The sequence below is a fragment of the Salvelinus alpinus genome, chromosome 34 (assembly GCF_045679555.1).
Source record: "Salvelinus alpinus chromosome 34, SLU_Salpinus.1, whole genome shotgun sequence".
In the NCBI taxonomy this organism is placed as follows: Eukaryota; Metazoa; Chordata; class Actinopteri; order Salmoniformes; family Salmonidae; genus Salvelinus; species Salvelinus alpinus.
In genome coordinates this window covers 2,823,429-2,838,299 of record NC_092119.1, presented here as the reverse complement: position 1 = coordinate 2,838,299, position 14,871 = coordinate 2,823,429, and the positions used below count along the sequence as shown (strand labels likewise).

Sequence of the window (14,871 nt, the reverse complement as noted above, 5' to 3'; positions counted from 1 at the left end):
GCAGCACTGAGCCAGTCTGCAGTACCCTGATCGGTCTTCAACTTGAGTCAGTTAGAGGGGGCAGCACTGAGCCAGCCTGCAGTACCCTGATCCGTCTTCAACTTGAGTCAGTTAGAGGGGGCAGCACTGAGCCAGCCTGCAGTACCTTGATCGGTCTTCAACTTGAGTCAGTTAGAGGGGGCAGCACTGAGTCAGCCTGCAGTACCCTGATCGGTCTTCAACTTGAGTCAGTTAGAGGGGGCAGCACTGAGCCAGCCTGCAGTACCCTGATCGGTCTTCAACTTGAGTCAGTTAGAGGGGGCAGCACTGAGCCAGCCTGCAGTACCCTGATCGTTCTTCAACTTGAGTCAGTTAGAGGGGGCAGCACTGAGTCAGCCTGCAGTACCCTGATCGGTCTTCAACTTGAGTCAGTTAGAGGGGGCAGCACTGAGTCAGCCTGCAGTACCCTGATCGGTCTTCAACTTGAGTCAGTTAGAGGGGGCAGCACTGAGTCAGCCTGCAGTACCCTGATCGGTCTTCAACTTGAGTCAGTTAGAGGGGGCAGCACTGAGTCAGCCTGCAGTACCCTGATCGGTCTTCAACTTGAGTCAGTTAGAGGGGGCAGCACTGAGCCAGCCTGCAGTACCCTGATCGGTCTTCAACATGAGTCAGTTAGAGGGGGCAGCACTGAGTCAGCCTTCAGCATGACTCCCTGGAGAAGCTCAAACCTCGTATGATATGTCTCCATGACACGCCGTCATAATCGACTTCATTTGGTTTCAATGTGTTACCGTAGCGATTATGTTGGCGTCTCATGGAGACATATCGTGCACAGTCTTCACATATGGAATGAATGTTGTCACGTGATCGAGGACTTTGTTCCATTCAGTCCATACAGTTGAAGTCGGAAGTTTACATACACCTTAGCCAAATACATTTAAACTCAGTTTTTCACAATTCTTGACATTTAATCCTAGTAAAAATTCCATGGCTTAGGTCAGTTAGGGTCACCACTTTATTTTAAAGAATGTGAAATGTCAGAATAATGGAGAGAATGATTTATTTCAGCTTTTAATTTATTTATTTGGTAGCATTGCCTTTAAATTGTTTAAATTGGGTCAAAGGTTTTGGGTAGCCTTCCACAAGTTCCCACTACGTTGGGTGAATTTTGGCCCATTCCTCCTGACTGAGCTGGTGTAACCGAGTCAGGTTTGCAGGCCTCCTTGCTTGCACACGCTTTTTCAGTTCTGCCCATACATTTTCTATAGGATTGAGGTCAGGGCTTTGTGATGGCCACTCCAATACCTTGACTTTGTTGTCCTTAAGCCATTTTGCCACAACTTTGGAAGTATGCTTGGGGTCATTGTCCATTTGGAAGACCCATTTGCGACCAAGCTTTAACTTCCTGACTGATGTCTTGAGATGTTGCTTCAATATATCCACATCATTTTCCATCCTCATGATGCCATCTATTTTGTGACGTGCACCAGTCCCTCCTGCAGCAAAGCAACCCCACAACATGATGCTGCCACCCCCGTGCTTCACGTCTGGGATGGTGTTCTTCGGCTTGCAAGCCTCCCCCTTTTTCCTCCAAACATAACGATGGTCATTATGGCCAAACAGTTCTATTTTTGTTTCATCAGACCAGAGGACATTTCTCCAAAAACTACGATCTTTGTCCCCATGTGCAGTTGCAAACCGTAGTCTGGCTTTTTTATGTTGGTTTTGGAGCGGTGGCTTCTTCCTTGCTGAGCGGCCTTTCAGGTTATATCGATATAGAACTCGTTTTACTGTAGATATAGATACTTCACAAGGTCCTTTGCTGTTGTTCTGGGATTGATTTGCACTTTTCGCACCAAAGTACATTCATCTCTAGGAGACAGAACGCGTCTCCTTCCTGAGCGGTATGACGGCTGCGTGGTCCCATTGTGTTTATACCTGTGTACTATTGTTTGTACAGATGAACGTGGTACCTTCAGGCGTTTGGAAATTGCTCCCAAGGATGAACCAGACTTGTGGAGGTCTACAATTTTTTTCTGAGGTCTTGGCTGATTTCTTTTGATTTTCCCATGATGTCAAGCAAAGAGGCACTGAGTTTGAAGGTAGGCCTTGAAATACATCCACAGGTACACCTCCAATTAACTGAAATGATGTCAATTAGCCTATCAGAAGCTTCTAAATCCATGACACAATTTTCTGGAATTTTCCATGCTGTTTAAAGGCACAGTCAACTTAGTGTATGTAAACTTCTGACCCACTGGAATTGTGACACAGTGAATTATAAGTGAAATAATCTGTCTGTAAACAATTGTTGGAAAAATTACTTGTGTCATGCACAAAGTCGATGTCCTAACCAACTTGCCAAAACTATAGTTTGTTAACAAGAAATGTGTGGAGTGGTTGAAAAACGAGTTTTAATGACTCCAACCTCAGTGTATGTAAACTTCCGACTTCAACTGTAAATACTGGACCAAACTCCAGGACAGGTTTAGCCTTTTCATTCTATGCTTATCATTCCTGTGTCAGTGATTATTCAATGAAAACAGAAGTCAGCTGTGGTAACTGTCTACATTCCTGTGTCTTATTGTAAATCTAATGTACATCCACAGTAATTCCTGTCACTTATTGTAAATCTAATGTACATCCACCATAATTCCTGTGTCTTATTGTAAATTTTATGTACATCCACCATAACTCCTGTCACTTATTGTAAATCTAATGTACATCCACCATAATTCCTGTGTCTTACTGTAAATATAATGTACATCCACTGTCATTTTCATTTTTAATATAATATCCTTATAATATCCTAATATCCTATAATAAGATAACATTTCTTAATAGGCCACTATTTATAGTGCCAACTAACAGCAGCTAGCAATTTCAGTGTAATTGATGGGAGAGGAATTCCACAGGGTTATGCTAGGTCTCTACCCAAAAGAAGACTTCATTCACAGTGACCTAATAGTGAGCTGAATTACCATAAAAGGACTAACGTCTTCTGATCAGATGGCAAAAGAAGTCACACCCTCTCAGACTGAAACGTGTTCCAACTGGCACCCTATTCCCTATATAGTGGTCAAAAGTAGTGCACTATGAAGGGAACCGTTTGGGACGGAGAATCTCCTAAACAGTGGAAGGATTGTTAAAGGGGCAAATGATATCATCATCTGTAGCTGTCCGTCTTGGAATCCATGATGCTAGTAGGATGTCTTCAGGGCCAATGTCTAGTCAATGGCCTATTCTTGTTTTGAAAAAGTCTGTCTACGGTCCTCCTCGCCTCGGTCCTCCTCTCCTCTATCGTCTCCTCGGTCCTCCTCTCCTCGGTCCTCCTCTCCTCTATCCTCTCCTCGGTCCTCCTCTCCTCTATCTTCTCCTCTCCTCGGTCCTCCTCTCCTCTATCCTCTCCTCGGTCCTCCTCTCCTCTATCTTCTCCTCTCCTCGGTCCTCCTCTCCTCTATCCTCTCCTCGGTCCTCCTCTCCTCTATCCTCTCCTCGGTCCTCCTCTCCTCTATCCTCTCCTCGGTCCTCTTCTCCTCTATCCTCTCCTCTATCTTCTCCTCTCCTCGGTCCTCCTCTCCTCGGTCCTCCTCTCCTCTATCCTCTCCTCGGTCCTCCTCTCCTCTATCTTCTCCTCTCCTCAGTCCTCCTCTCCTCGGTCCTCCTCTCCTCTATCGTCTCCTCGGTCCTCCTCTCCTCTATCTTCTCCTCTCCTCGGTCCTCCTCTATCCTCGGTCCTCCTCTACTATGTCCTCCTCTCCTTGGTCCTCCTCTCTTCTGTCCTCTCTTCTGTCCTCCTCTCCTTGGAGAGGAAGGCGAGAGAGGACTCAGGAGTTGAGCCAATCCAATTGAGAATAGGCCATATTGTTCGAGGTTATCGCCAGAGGATATCCTGGGGCTAAGTCCAGAGCACACACTAACATTCTAGTCATTCTATGTCTCTGCCCTCACACCCTTCTATGTCTATGCCCTCACGCCCTTCTAGTCATTCTATGTCTATGCCCTCACGCCCTTCTAGTCATTCTATGTCTATGCCCTCACGCCCTTCTAGTCATTCTATGTCTCTGCCCTCATGCCCTTCTAGTCATTCTATGTCTATGCTCTCAAGCCCTTCTAGTCATTCTATGTCTATGCCCTCAAGCCCTTCTAGTCATTCTATGTCTATGCCCTCATGCCCTTCTAGTCATTCTATGTCTATGCCCTCAAGCCCTTCTAGTCATTCTATGTCTATGCCCTCATGGTGTTAGAGATCTGAGGGAAGACAGACCAGACAGTATTGTTATTGGAGGTTATCTAGCTACTCTGCTCTAGTCTCCCCCTCAACTTAGTGCTGCCGTCCACAGCAGTGTGAATATCCAGGCAAGCTGTCACTGTGGCTATGTCCACAATGGCACCCTATTCCCCATGGGCCCTGGTCAAAAGTAGTGCACGGTATAGGGAATAGGGAGCCATTTGGGATAAACCTTACAGGAAATAGATGGACATCCTTCACTTCCTCCCCGATACAGCAGCAGCTTGTTTTTTTGACTGTTACAATTATCTTCTTTGTAAATAATTATTCTCATGTATGTAAAAGGGAAATATTAGGTTTTTGAGTCATATTTAATGCATTGGGCACTGAGGCTGCACACATTCAGCCTTCATTGTTTTGAGAAGGAATTTACGTAACTCTCGCTCACAATTTAAAAGCTTGATAGTTTATTTATACAACCATTAAAAAACATTGTCATTGTTTTCCCAGCTAGTTATCCCATATAAGGAATGATATCTTTAACTGAAGGAAGGATGGCTGCATTTTGAATTCCCCACAACATGGTTGGAATACCTTGGTTAGATGCCAGAGAACGATCAAACACTGACACACACACACACACACACACACACACACACACACACACACACACACACACACACACACACACACACACACACACACACACACACACACACACACACACACACACACACACACACACACACACACACACACACACACACACACACACACACACACACACACACGACCTCCGTCCCAGAGACTCAAAGCCCCGAGCTGATTTGTCTTACTATTTCTCTGTTGTCTCGAGATGTTATGTGATCAGTCCAACAGTCCTCCAGGACAGAAATGAGCTTCTGGACAACCGAACATCACTAACCTTGATTTGAATGTAGATTTATCCTGCTCAAACCAGGCCCTAATCCCCCAGAGACTCGGAAAAGGAAAAGACTGTATAAGAGAGGCCAACGTGTGGGCACTTTGACGAAACCGTCGGCTAATAAATACGCCCCCTTACCGTCCGTTCTATTGGCCGAACGTACAATCACTGGAGAACAAACTGGACAAGCTTTGTTTAGAGACTATCAACGGGAACTGAAGAAATATAATATCCTATGTTTCTCGGAGACATGGCTGAACAAGAACATGGATGGTATGAATCAAGCCGGTAAGGTTAGATGGGAGTGGGGGTGGTGTCTCTTAACAACAGCTGGTGCTCGCTAATATTAAGAGAAAGTCTCGAGGTTCTGCTCACCTGAGGTAGAATATCTCATGATAAGCTGTAGACCACACTATTTACCAAGAGAGTTTGCATCTATATTTTTCGTAGCTGTCTATTTACCACCACAAACCGATGCTGGCCTTATTCAGCTCGTTGAGTGCGGTCTTAAAGCCATAAGCAAACAGGAAGACGCTCATCCAGATGGGCTCCTAGTGGCCCAGTGATTTTCAAGCAGGGAAACTGAAATCTGTTTTTACCTCATTTCTACCAGCATGTCACCTGTGCAACTAGAGGAGACAAAATTCTAGATTACCTTTACTTCACACACAGAGACGCATACAAAGCTCTCCCTCACCCTCCATTTGGCAAATCTGACCATAACTCTATCCTCCTGATTTCTGCCTAAAAGCAAAAAAACACTCAAACAGGAAGTACCAGTGACGCACTCGTTACGGAAGTGGTCCGATGAAGCGGTTGCTAAGCTACAGGACTGTTTCGGTAGCACAGACTGGAATATGTTCCGGGATTCATCTGATAACATGGAGGAGTTTACTATGTCAGTCACCGGCTTCAATAATACGTGCATCGACTGTCGTCCCCACAGTGGCCGTACGTACATACAGTGCCTTCAGAAAGTATTCACACCCCTTGACTTTTACCACATTTTGTTGTGTTACAGCCTGAATTTAAAATTGATTAAATTGAGATTTGGTGTCACTGATCTACACACAATACCCCATAATGCCAAAGTGGAATTATGTTTTTAGAAATGTTTACAAAAATGAAAAGCATAAATAAGTTCAGGAGTAAAAATGTGCTTAACAAGTTACATAATTTGCATGGATTCACCCTGTGTGCTTTAATAGTGTTTAACAATCTTTTAAAATTACTATCTCATCTCTGGACCCCGCACATACAGATAATTGTAAGATCCCTCAGTTGAGCAGTGAATTTCAAACACAGATTTAATGACAAAGACCAGGGAGGTTTTCCAATGGTTCGCAAAGAAAGGCAACTATTGGAAGATGGGTAAAAAAATAAAGAAAGTAGACATTTAATATCCCTTTGAGCATGGTGGTTATTAATTACACTATGGTTGATGTATCAATACAGCCAGTCACTACAAAGATACAGGTGTCCTTCCTAACTCAGTTGCTGGAGAGGAAGAAAACCACTCAGGGATTTCACCATGAGGCCAATGGTGACATTAAAACAGTTAAAGAGTTTAATGGCTATAATAGGAGATAATTGAGGATGGATCAACAACATTGTAGTAACTCCATTATACTATTATAAATGACAGAGTGAAAAGAAGGAATCCTGTACAAAATATAATTATTCCAAAACATGCATCCTGTTTGCAATAAGGCACTAAGGAATACAGCTAGAAATATGGCAAAGAAATTAACTTTATGTCCTGAATACAAAGCGTTATGTTTGGGCCAAATCCAACACGTCACTGAGTACCACTCCATATATTCAAACGTGGTGGTGGCTGCATCATGTTATGGGTATGCTTGTCATTGGTAAGAACTAGGATGTTTTAGGACAAAAATATACAGACTAGAGCTAAGCACAGGCACAATCCTAGAGGAAAACCTGGTTCAGTCTGTTTTGACACTGAGGAAGACAAATTCACCTTTCAGCTGTACAATAACCTAAAATACAATGCCAAATATTCACTGGAGTTGCCTACCAAGACGACATTGAATGTTCCTGAGTGGCCTAGTTACAGTTTTGACTTATTTCGGTTTGTAAATCTATAGCAAGAGTTGAAAATGGCTGTCTATCAATGATCAACAACCAATTTGAAAGAATAATGAGCAAATATTGTAAAATCCAGGTGTGCAAAACTCTTAGACTTACCCAGATAGACTCACAGCTGTGTTTTATATTCCATGATTTTTTGTGTAATTTCTCTTCCATATTAGAGTATTTTGTGTAGATTGTTTGACCAAAAAATTACAATAAAATCCATTTTAATCCCACTTTGTAACAACAAAATGTGGAAAAAGTCAAGGGGTGTGAATACTTGCTGAAAGCACTGTATACCAACCAGAAGCCATGGATTACAGGCAACATCCGCACTGAGCTAAAGGCTAGAGCTGCCGTCTTTAAGGAGCGGGACACTAATCCGGACACTTATAAGAAATCCCGCTATGACCTCAGACGAATCATCAAACAGGCAAAGCGTCAATACAGGACTGAGATAGAATTATACTACGCCGGTTCTGATGCTCATCGGATGTGACAGGGCTTGCAAACGATCATGGATTACAAAGGGAAACCCAGCCGCGAGCTGCCCAGTGATGCAAGCCTACCAGACGCGCTAAATGCCTTCTATGCTCGCTTCGAGGTAAGCAAAACTGATCCATGCATGAGAGCACCAGCTGTTCCGGACGACTGTGTGATCATGCTCTCCGTAACCAATGTGAGTAATACCTTTGAACAGGTGAACATTCACAGATTGATTACCAGGACACATACTCAGAACATGCGCTGACCAGCTGGCAAGTGTCTTCACTGACATTTTCAGTCTCTCCCTGACCCAGTCTGTAATACCTACATGTTTCAAGCAGACCCCCATAGTCCTTGTGCCCAAGAACGTCAAGGTAACCTATCTAAATGACAATCGCCCTTTTGCAATCGCATCTGTAGCCATGAAATGCTTTGAATGGCTGGTCATGGCTCACATCAACCCCATCATCCCAGACACGCTGGACCCACTCCAATTCGCATACCACCCCAACAGATCCACAGATGACGCAATCTCTATTGCACTCCACACTGCCCTTTCCCACCTGGACAAAAGGAACACCTATGTGAGAATGCTGTTCATTGACTACAGCTCAGCGTTCAACACCATAGTGCCCTCAAAGCTCATCGCTAAGCAAAGGACCCTGGGACTAAACACCTCTCTCTGCAACTGGATCCTGGACTTCCTGACGGGCCATCCCCAGTTGGTGAGGGTAGGTAACAACACATCCGCCACGCTGACCCTCAACATAGGGGCCCCTCAGGGGTGTGTACTTAGTCCCCTCCTGTACTCACTGTTTGACCACGACAGCGTAGCCACGCATGACCCCAAACCCAATCATTAAATTTGCTGATGATCACAGCGGTGGTAGGCCTGAGCACCGACGACGATGACACAGCCTTTAGCAGCGTTTCTCAAACTTGGTCCTGGGGACCCCAAGAGGTGCATGTTTTTTTTTCTTATTATTTTCCCCAGCTGATTCATATAATGACCTCATCACCTGAGACAGCCTATAGGGATGAAGTCAGAGACCTGGCAGCGTGGTGCCAGGACAACAACAATTTCTCCCTTAGGAGCTGATCGTGGACTACAGGAAACGGAGGGCCGGGGCACACCCCCTATTTACATTGTCGGGTTGAGAGCTTCGCCACTTGTTATGGCGACTACAAGGCACTACACAGGGTAGTGCGTACGGCCCTGTACATCAATGGAGCCGAGCTCCCTGTCATCCAGGACCTCTATACCAGGCGGTGTTAAAGGAAAGCCCTAAAAACGGTCAAAAAGACTCCAGCCACCTAAGTCATAGACTCTGCTACTGCCAAGCAAGCGGTACCGACACACCGAGTCTGGAACCAACAGGACCCTGAACAGCTTCTACCCCCAAGACATAAGACTTCTAAACAAGAATGCTAACTAGCTGAATAAAATGGCTACCCGGACTATCTGCATTGACCCTTTTTGTACAAACTCTTTTGATTCATCACATACGCTTCTGCTACTGTTTATTCCCTATCCTGTTGACTAGTCACTTTATTCCTAGTTATATGTACATATCTACCTCAATTACTTTGTACCCCTGCTCATTGACTCAGTACTGGTACCCCGTGTATATAGCCTAGTTATCATTACTCAGTACTGGTACCCTGTGTATATAACCTAGTTATCATTACTCAGTACTGGTACCCTGTGTATATAACCTAGTTATCATTACTCAGTACTGGTACCCTGTGTATACAGCCTAGTTATCATTACTCAGTACTGGTACCCTGTGTATATAACCTAGTTATCATTACTCAGTACTGGTACCCTGTGTATATAACCTAGTTATCATTACTCAGTACTGGTACCCTGTGTATATAACCTAGTTATCATTACTCAGTACTGGTACCCTGTGTATATAACCTAGTTATCATTACTCAGTACTGGTACCCTGTGTATATAACCTAGTTATCATTACTCAGTACTGGTACCCTGTGTATATAATCTAGTTATCATTACTCAGTACTGGTGCCCTGTGTATATAACCTAGTTATCATTACTCAGTACTGGTACCCTGTGTATATAGCCTAGTTATCATTACTCAGTACTGGTACCCTGTGTATATAGCCTAGTTATCATTACTCAGTACTGGTACCCTGTGTATATAACCTAGTTATCATTACTCAGTACTGGTACCCTGTGTATATAACATAGTTATCATTACTCAGTACTGGTACCCTGTGTATATAACCTAGTTATCATTACTCAGTACTGGTACCCTGTGTATATAACCTAGTTATCATTACTCAGTACTGGTACCCTGTGTATATAACCTAGTTATCATTACTCAGTACTGGTACCCTGTGTATATAACCTAGTTATCATTACTCAGTACTGGTACCCTGTGTATATAACCTAGTTATCATTACTCAGTACTGGTACCCTGTGTATATAACCTAGTTATCATTACTCAGTACTGGTACCCTGTGTATATAACCTAGTTATCATTACTCAGTACTGGTACCCTGTGTATATAACCTAGTTATCATTACTCAGTACTGGTGCCCTGTGTATATAACCTAGTTATCATTACTCATTGACTCAGTACTGGTACCCTGTGTATATAACCTAGTTATCATTACTCATTGACTCAGTACTGGTACCCTGTGTATATAACCTAGTTATCATTACTCAGTACTGGTACCCTGTGTATATAACCTAGTTATCATTACTCATTGACTCAGTACTGGTACCCTGTGTATATAACCTAGTTATCATTACTCAGTACTGGTACCCTGTGTATACAGCCTAGTTATCATTACTCAGTACTGGTACCCTGTGTATATAACCTAGTTATCATTACTCAGTACTGGTACCCTGTGTATATAACCTAGTTATCATTACTCAGTACTGGTACCCTGTGTATATAACCTAGTTATCATTACTCAGTACTGGTGCCCTGTGTATATAACCTAGTTATCATTACTCATTGACTCAGTACTGGTACCCTGTGTATATAACCTAGTTATCATTACTCATTGACTCAGTACTGGTACCCTGTGTATATAACCTAGTTATCATTACTCATTGACTCAGTACTGGTACCCTGTGTATATAACCTAGTTATCATTACTCATTGACTCAGTACTGGTACCCTGTGTATACAGCCTAGTTATCATTACTCAGTACTGGTACCCTGTGTATATAACCTAGTTATCATTACTCAGTACTGGTACCCTGTGTATATAACCTAGTTATCATTACTCAGTACTGGTACCCTGTGTATATAACCTAGTTATCATTACTCAGTACTGGTACCCTGTGTATATAACCTAGTTATCATTACTCAGTACTGGTACCCTGTGTATATAACCTAGTTATCATTACTCAGTACTGGTACCCCGTGTATATAACCTAGTTATCATTACTCAGTACTGGTACCCTGTGTATATAACCTAGTTATCATTACTCAGTACTGGTACCCCGTGTATATAACCTAGTTATCATTACTCAGTACTGGTACCCCGTGTATATAACCTAGTTATCATTACTCATTGACTCAGTACTGGTACCCTCTGTATATAACCTAGTTATCATTATTCATTGACTCAGTACTGGTACCCTGTGTATATAACCTAGTTATCATTACTCAGTACTGGTACCCCGTGTATATAACCTAGTTATCATTACTCAGTACTGGTACCCTGTGTATATAACCTAGTTATCATTACTCATTGACTCAGTACTGGTACCCTGTGTATATAACCTAGTTATCATTACTCAGTACTGGTACCCTGTGTATATAACCTAGTTATCATTACTCATTGACTCAGTACTGGTACCCTGTGTATATAACCTAGTTAACATTACTCATTGACTCAGTACTGGTACCCTGTGTATATAACCTAGTTATCATTACTCATTGACTCAGTACTGGTACCCTGTGTATATAACCTAGTTATCATTACTCATTGACTCAGTACTGGTACCCTGTGTATATAACCTAGTTATCATTACTCAGTACTGGTACCCTGTGTATATAACCTAGTTATCATTACTCATTGACTCAGTACTGGTACCCTGTGTATATAACCTAGTTATCATTACTCATTGACTCAGTACTGGTACCCTGTGTATATAACCTAGTTATCATTACTCAGTACTGGTACCCTGTGTATATAACCTAGTTATCATTACTCATTGACTCAGTACTGGTACCCTGTGTATATAACCTAGTTATCATTACTCAGTACTGGTACCCTGTGTATATAACCTAGTTATCATTACTCATTGACTCAGTACTGGTACCCTGTGTATATAACCTAGTTATCATTACTCAGTACTGGTACCCTGTGTATATAACCTAGTTATCATTACTCATTGTGTATTTGTTATTACGTGTTTTATTTTTCTATTATTTCTCTATTTTCTTTCTCTCTGTATTGTTGGGAAGGTCCCGTCAGGAAGCATTTCACTGTTAGTCCACAACCTGTTGATTACCAAACATGTGAGGAATAAACTGTGATTTGATTTTGTTTCTTTGGTGTAATAATGAACCGAGAATAAATTATCCTTAACGGTCTTGCTGCAACCCTTCCTCTCCTTACCTGTGAAAAACAGATTTTGAATACAATCACTGTCCTAAACTCTTGTTGAATACAGTAGGCTACACAGTCTTTCATTGTTTGTTTGCTGTTCTCCTCACCTCTGTCTGCACAGTAGTAACACAGCCTGCTGTGAAAGGAACTCTGCCTCTTTAAACACAGACCAGTCTGTAGCCTGCGCTTAATCTGTGACATCACTTTCCCGAACATTCACCCGCTTGGAAGTTTGTCCATATATGGAAGAGCGTTCCAGTTTCATGTAGCCAATAAGAACTACGCAAGACTGACCTGGGCTACCCCGTTGTAGGCTATTCAGTTTAGTTTTCCCCCTGCGGAGAGGGAGCGAGGCCTTCACGCAGCGAGTAGTTCCAGTATGTGGTTTTACCTTACAAGGTAGAGAGACCGTGGCCACGGCAACACTGCTCTGTGTGTTTAGATGACAGGGTTGAAGCAGTCCGATGGCGCATCACCTCGCACAGGCCAGCTCAGCCAACCTTCTTGATAATCTTGGGGACAAAATAAACATGGAATCTGAGCTGCGATGAATGACGAGTTTTCAAGAGTCACGAGCAGGAAACTCAGTTGTTATGTGAAAAAATAAATAATCAAAAGTACAAAATTATGTAACACATGGTAACTTTTATAACTACCGGTAAAATATTAACAAAATTAAAAACTTTACAACTCATTGGAATTGTCTTGAATTTGTTTCAGCCATTTGTTGGAGCCATTGCGTAAAAGCGCGTGGAATTGTAGGCTCCATTGATTTGTAATTAATGGACAATTAAGCCTTTTTACAGACTCCATGTCTGTCACATTAACGTTATTATGTAGCTATCAGCGTTAAATAATAATCATTCGTAGTCTTTAACCTCAGTCATTAATGACCGGGAAGGGCATTGTCGCTTTATGGAAATGTGTTAACAAGTTGCCATAAGATGGCGTGTGTCAGTGGAGGCTACTGACGGGAGGACAGCTCATAACGGTGACTGGAACGGAGCAAATGGAATGCCATCAAATACATGGAAACCATGGAAACCACGCATTAGATGTATTTGTGTGTCAACAAGTGGCCTTAGAAGACGCGACTCATATCCGTCTATCCTTACTATAAATGACCATCATGGGGGGTTGTGGTCTCCTCTTCCAGGTGGTTAAATGCGGCTTCTGAAAATAACCTGCAGCTATAGGCTATACTGTTCGGACGACGTACGCTTTTTGGCGTAGCCTACACTGAAATGGTAAATTACCGCAATACAGGTGCTAATGTTTGCGAACATTACGAATTTAGGTCTTTAAATTACATTGTTTCAAACAAAATTAAACACTTTGACAGATTAGAATGTATCCAATCCAAGTCCCCGTATGTCCAGAGCAGACAACCTATACTAATACAATCAGCGTACAATAAGTAGTTGCACTGACAGCTGCTACAGCCAATTATGTGTGCCTGGTCGATAGTGGGAGGGCCTTTACAACTCCCCTGTATCCAATCACGTTGTATATTTTCGCCATTGAAGTTAATTTTTTCTTCACAGCAAGATTTTGCTTCTGTCGGCAGCATCGCTCAAGGATCTGCCTACTTAAGAATAGTGCTGTAGCTCGGAGGTTGAAACAAATTGAAAGAAAAATAAAGGCGAGCGGATTGTGTGATTTTAGCAGAGAGCGAGAGAGAGAGAGAGAGAGAGAGAAAAGAAGAGTCAGCGAGAGAGATATAGTGAAGCCGGGACGACCGTTAATTTAATTCACACCGTCTTGATCGTGTGCGAGTGCGGGAGACGGTCGGTAACGTATTGTTGCAACATCACCTCCGGTCCACCACCGAGTGAGTCCCGGGGAGCGTGAAGAAGTATAATTCATGCCTACTTTCGACATGGATCCCTATGATGGAGATGAAAATAATTACATGCCTCAGGAAGATGACTGGGACCGGGATATGCTGTTGGACCCGGCGTGGGAGAAGCAGCAAAGAAAGGTGAATACAGTTTATATATATATATAGTGATCTAGCTTCCTCTTTCCTGGTGTGGTGCAGCAGTGAGATGAGAGGGGGAGAGGGACGTATGAGCGCGCAGCAGGAAACCTGTAGGCTATTTTGAAATTGATACTGGTCTTGGGAAATGGGAAGAATAAACGTTTGTGTATTATTGACATCAGGGGGTGTTTTTGTAACGATTTTTTTTTACACGGCATTTATTTAGCTCTGAGTTAGATAGGCTAACCAATGTGTCAACTGTCATATTGCAAATTCGCCATAACTTTTGAGTAGCCTAATGGTTTGAGTAGCCTAAACATTACATTAAGGATTTAGGCTAGTTCTATTCTAACGTGTAAAAGCAGCCGCCCGGCTGTAGTTGAAGCAGCATAGTGTCTGCTGTAGCCCCCCGACGAATGGCCTAATCTCCCGTTCACCCATCCCTGCTACAAATAAAGAAGAAGATTACTACTGGAAATAGTCCGCCCACCTCGCAGAGCAACAGATGTCAGACATGTGTTCCTACTGCTGTATCATGTCTCCTCTCCCCTTCGCTTTCCTTCTCATCTCCTCTTCCCT

At 42.9% G+C, this 14,871-nt stretch overlaps 1 protein-coding gene across 1 annotated transcript in view; it reads left to right on the top strand.

Moving 5' to 3' along the window:
* Positions 1-13,851: 13,851 nt before the first annotated feature.
* Positions 13,852-14,871, top strand: part of LOC139563414 (alpha-actinin-1-like) — a gene marked incomplete in the record, with an annotated part of 117,402 nt that continues 116,382 nt past the window's right edge. The window contains 1 exon segment of the mRNA XM_071382063.1: positions 13,852-14,292. Coding sequence (XP_071238164.1) covers positions 14,176-14,292 — 117 coding nt within the window.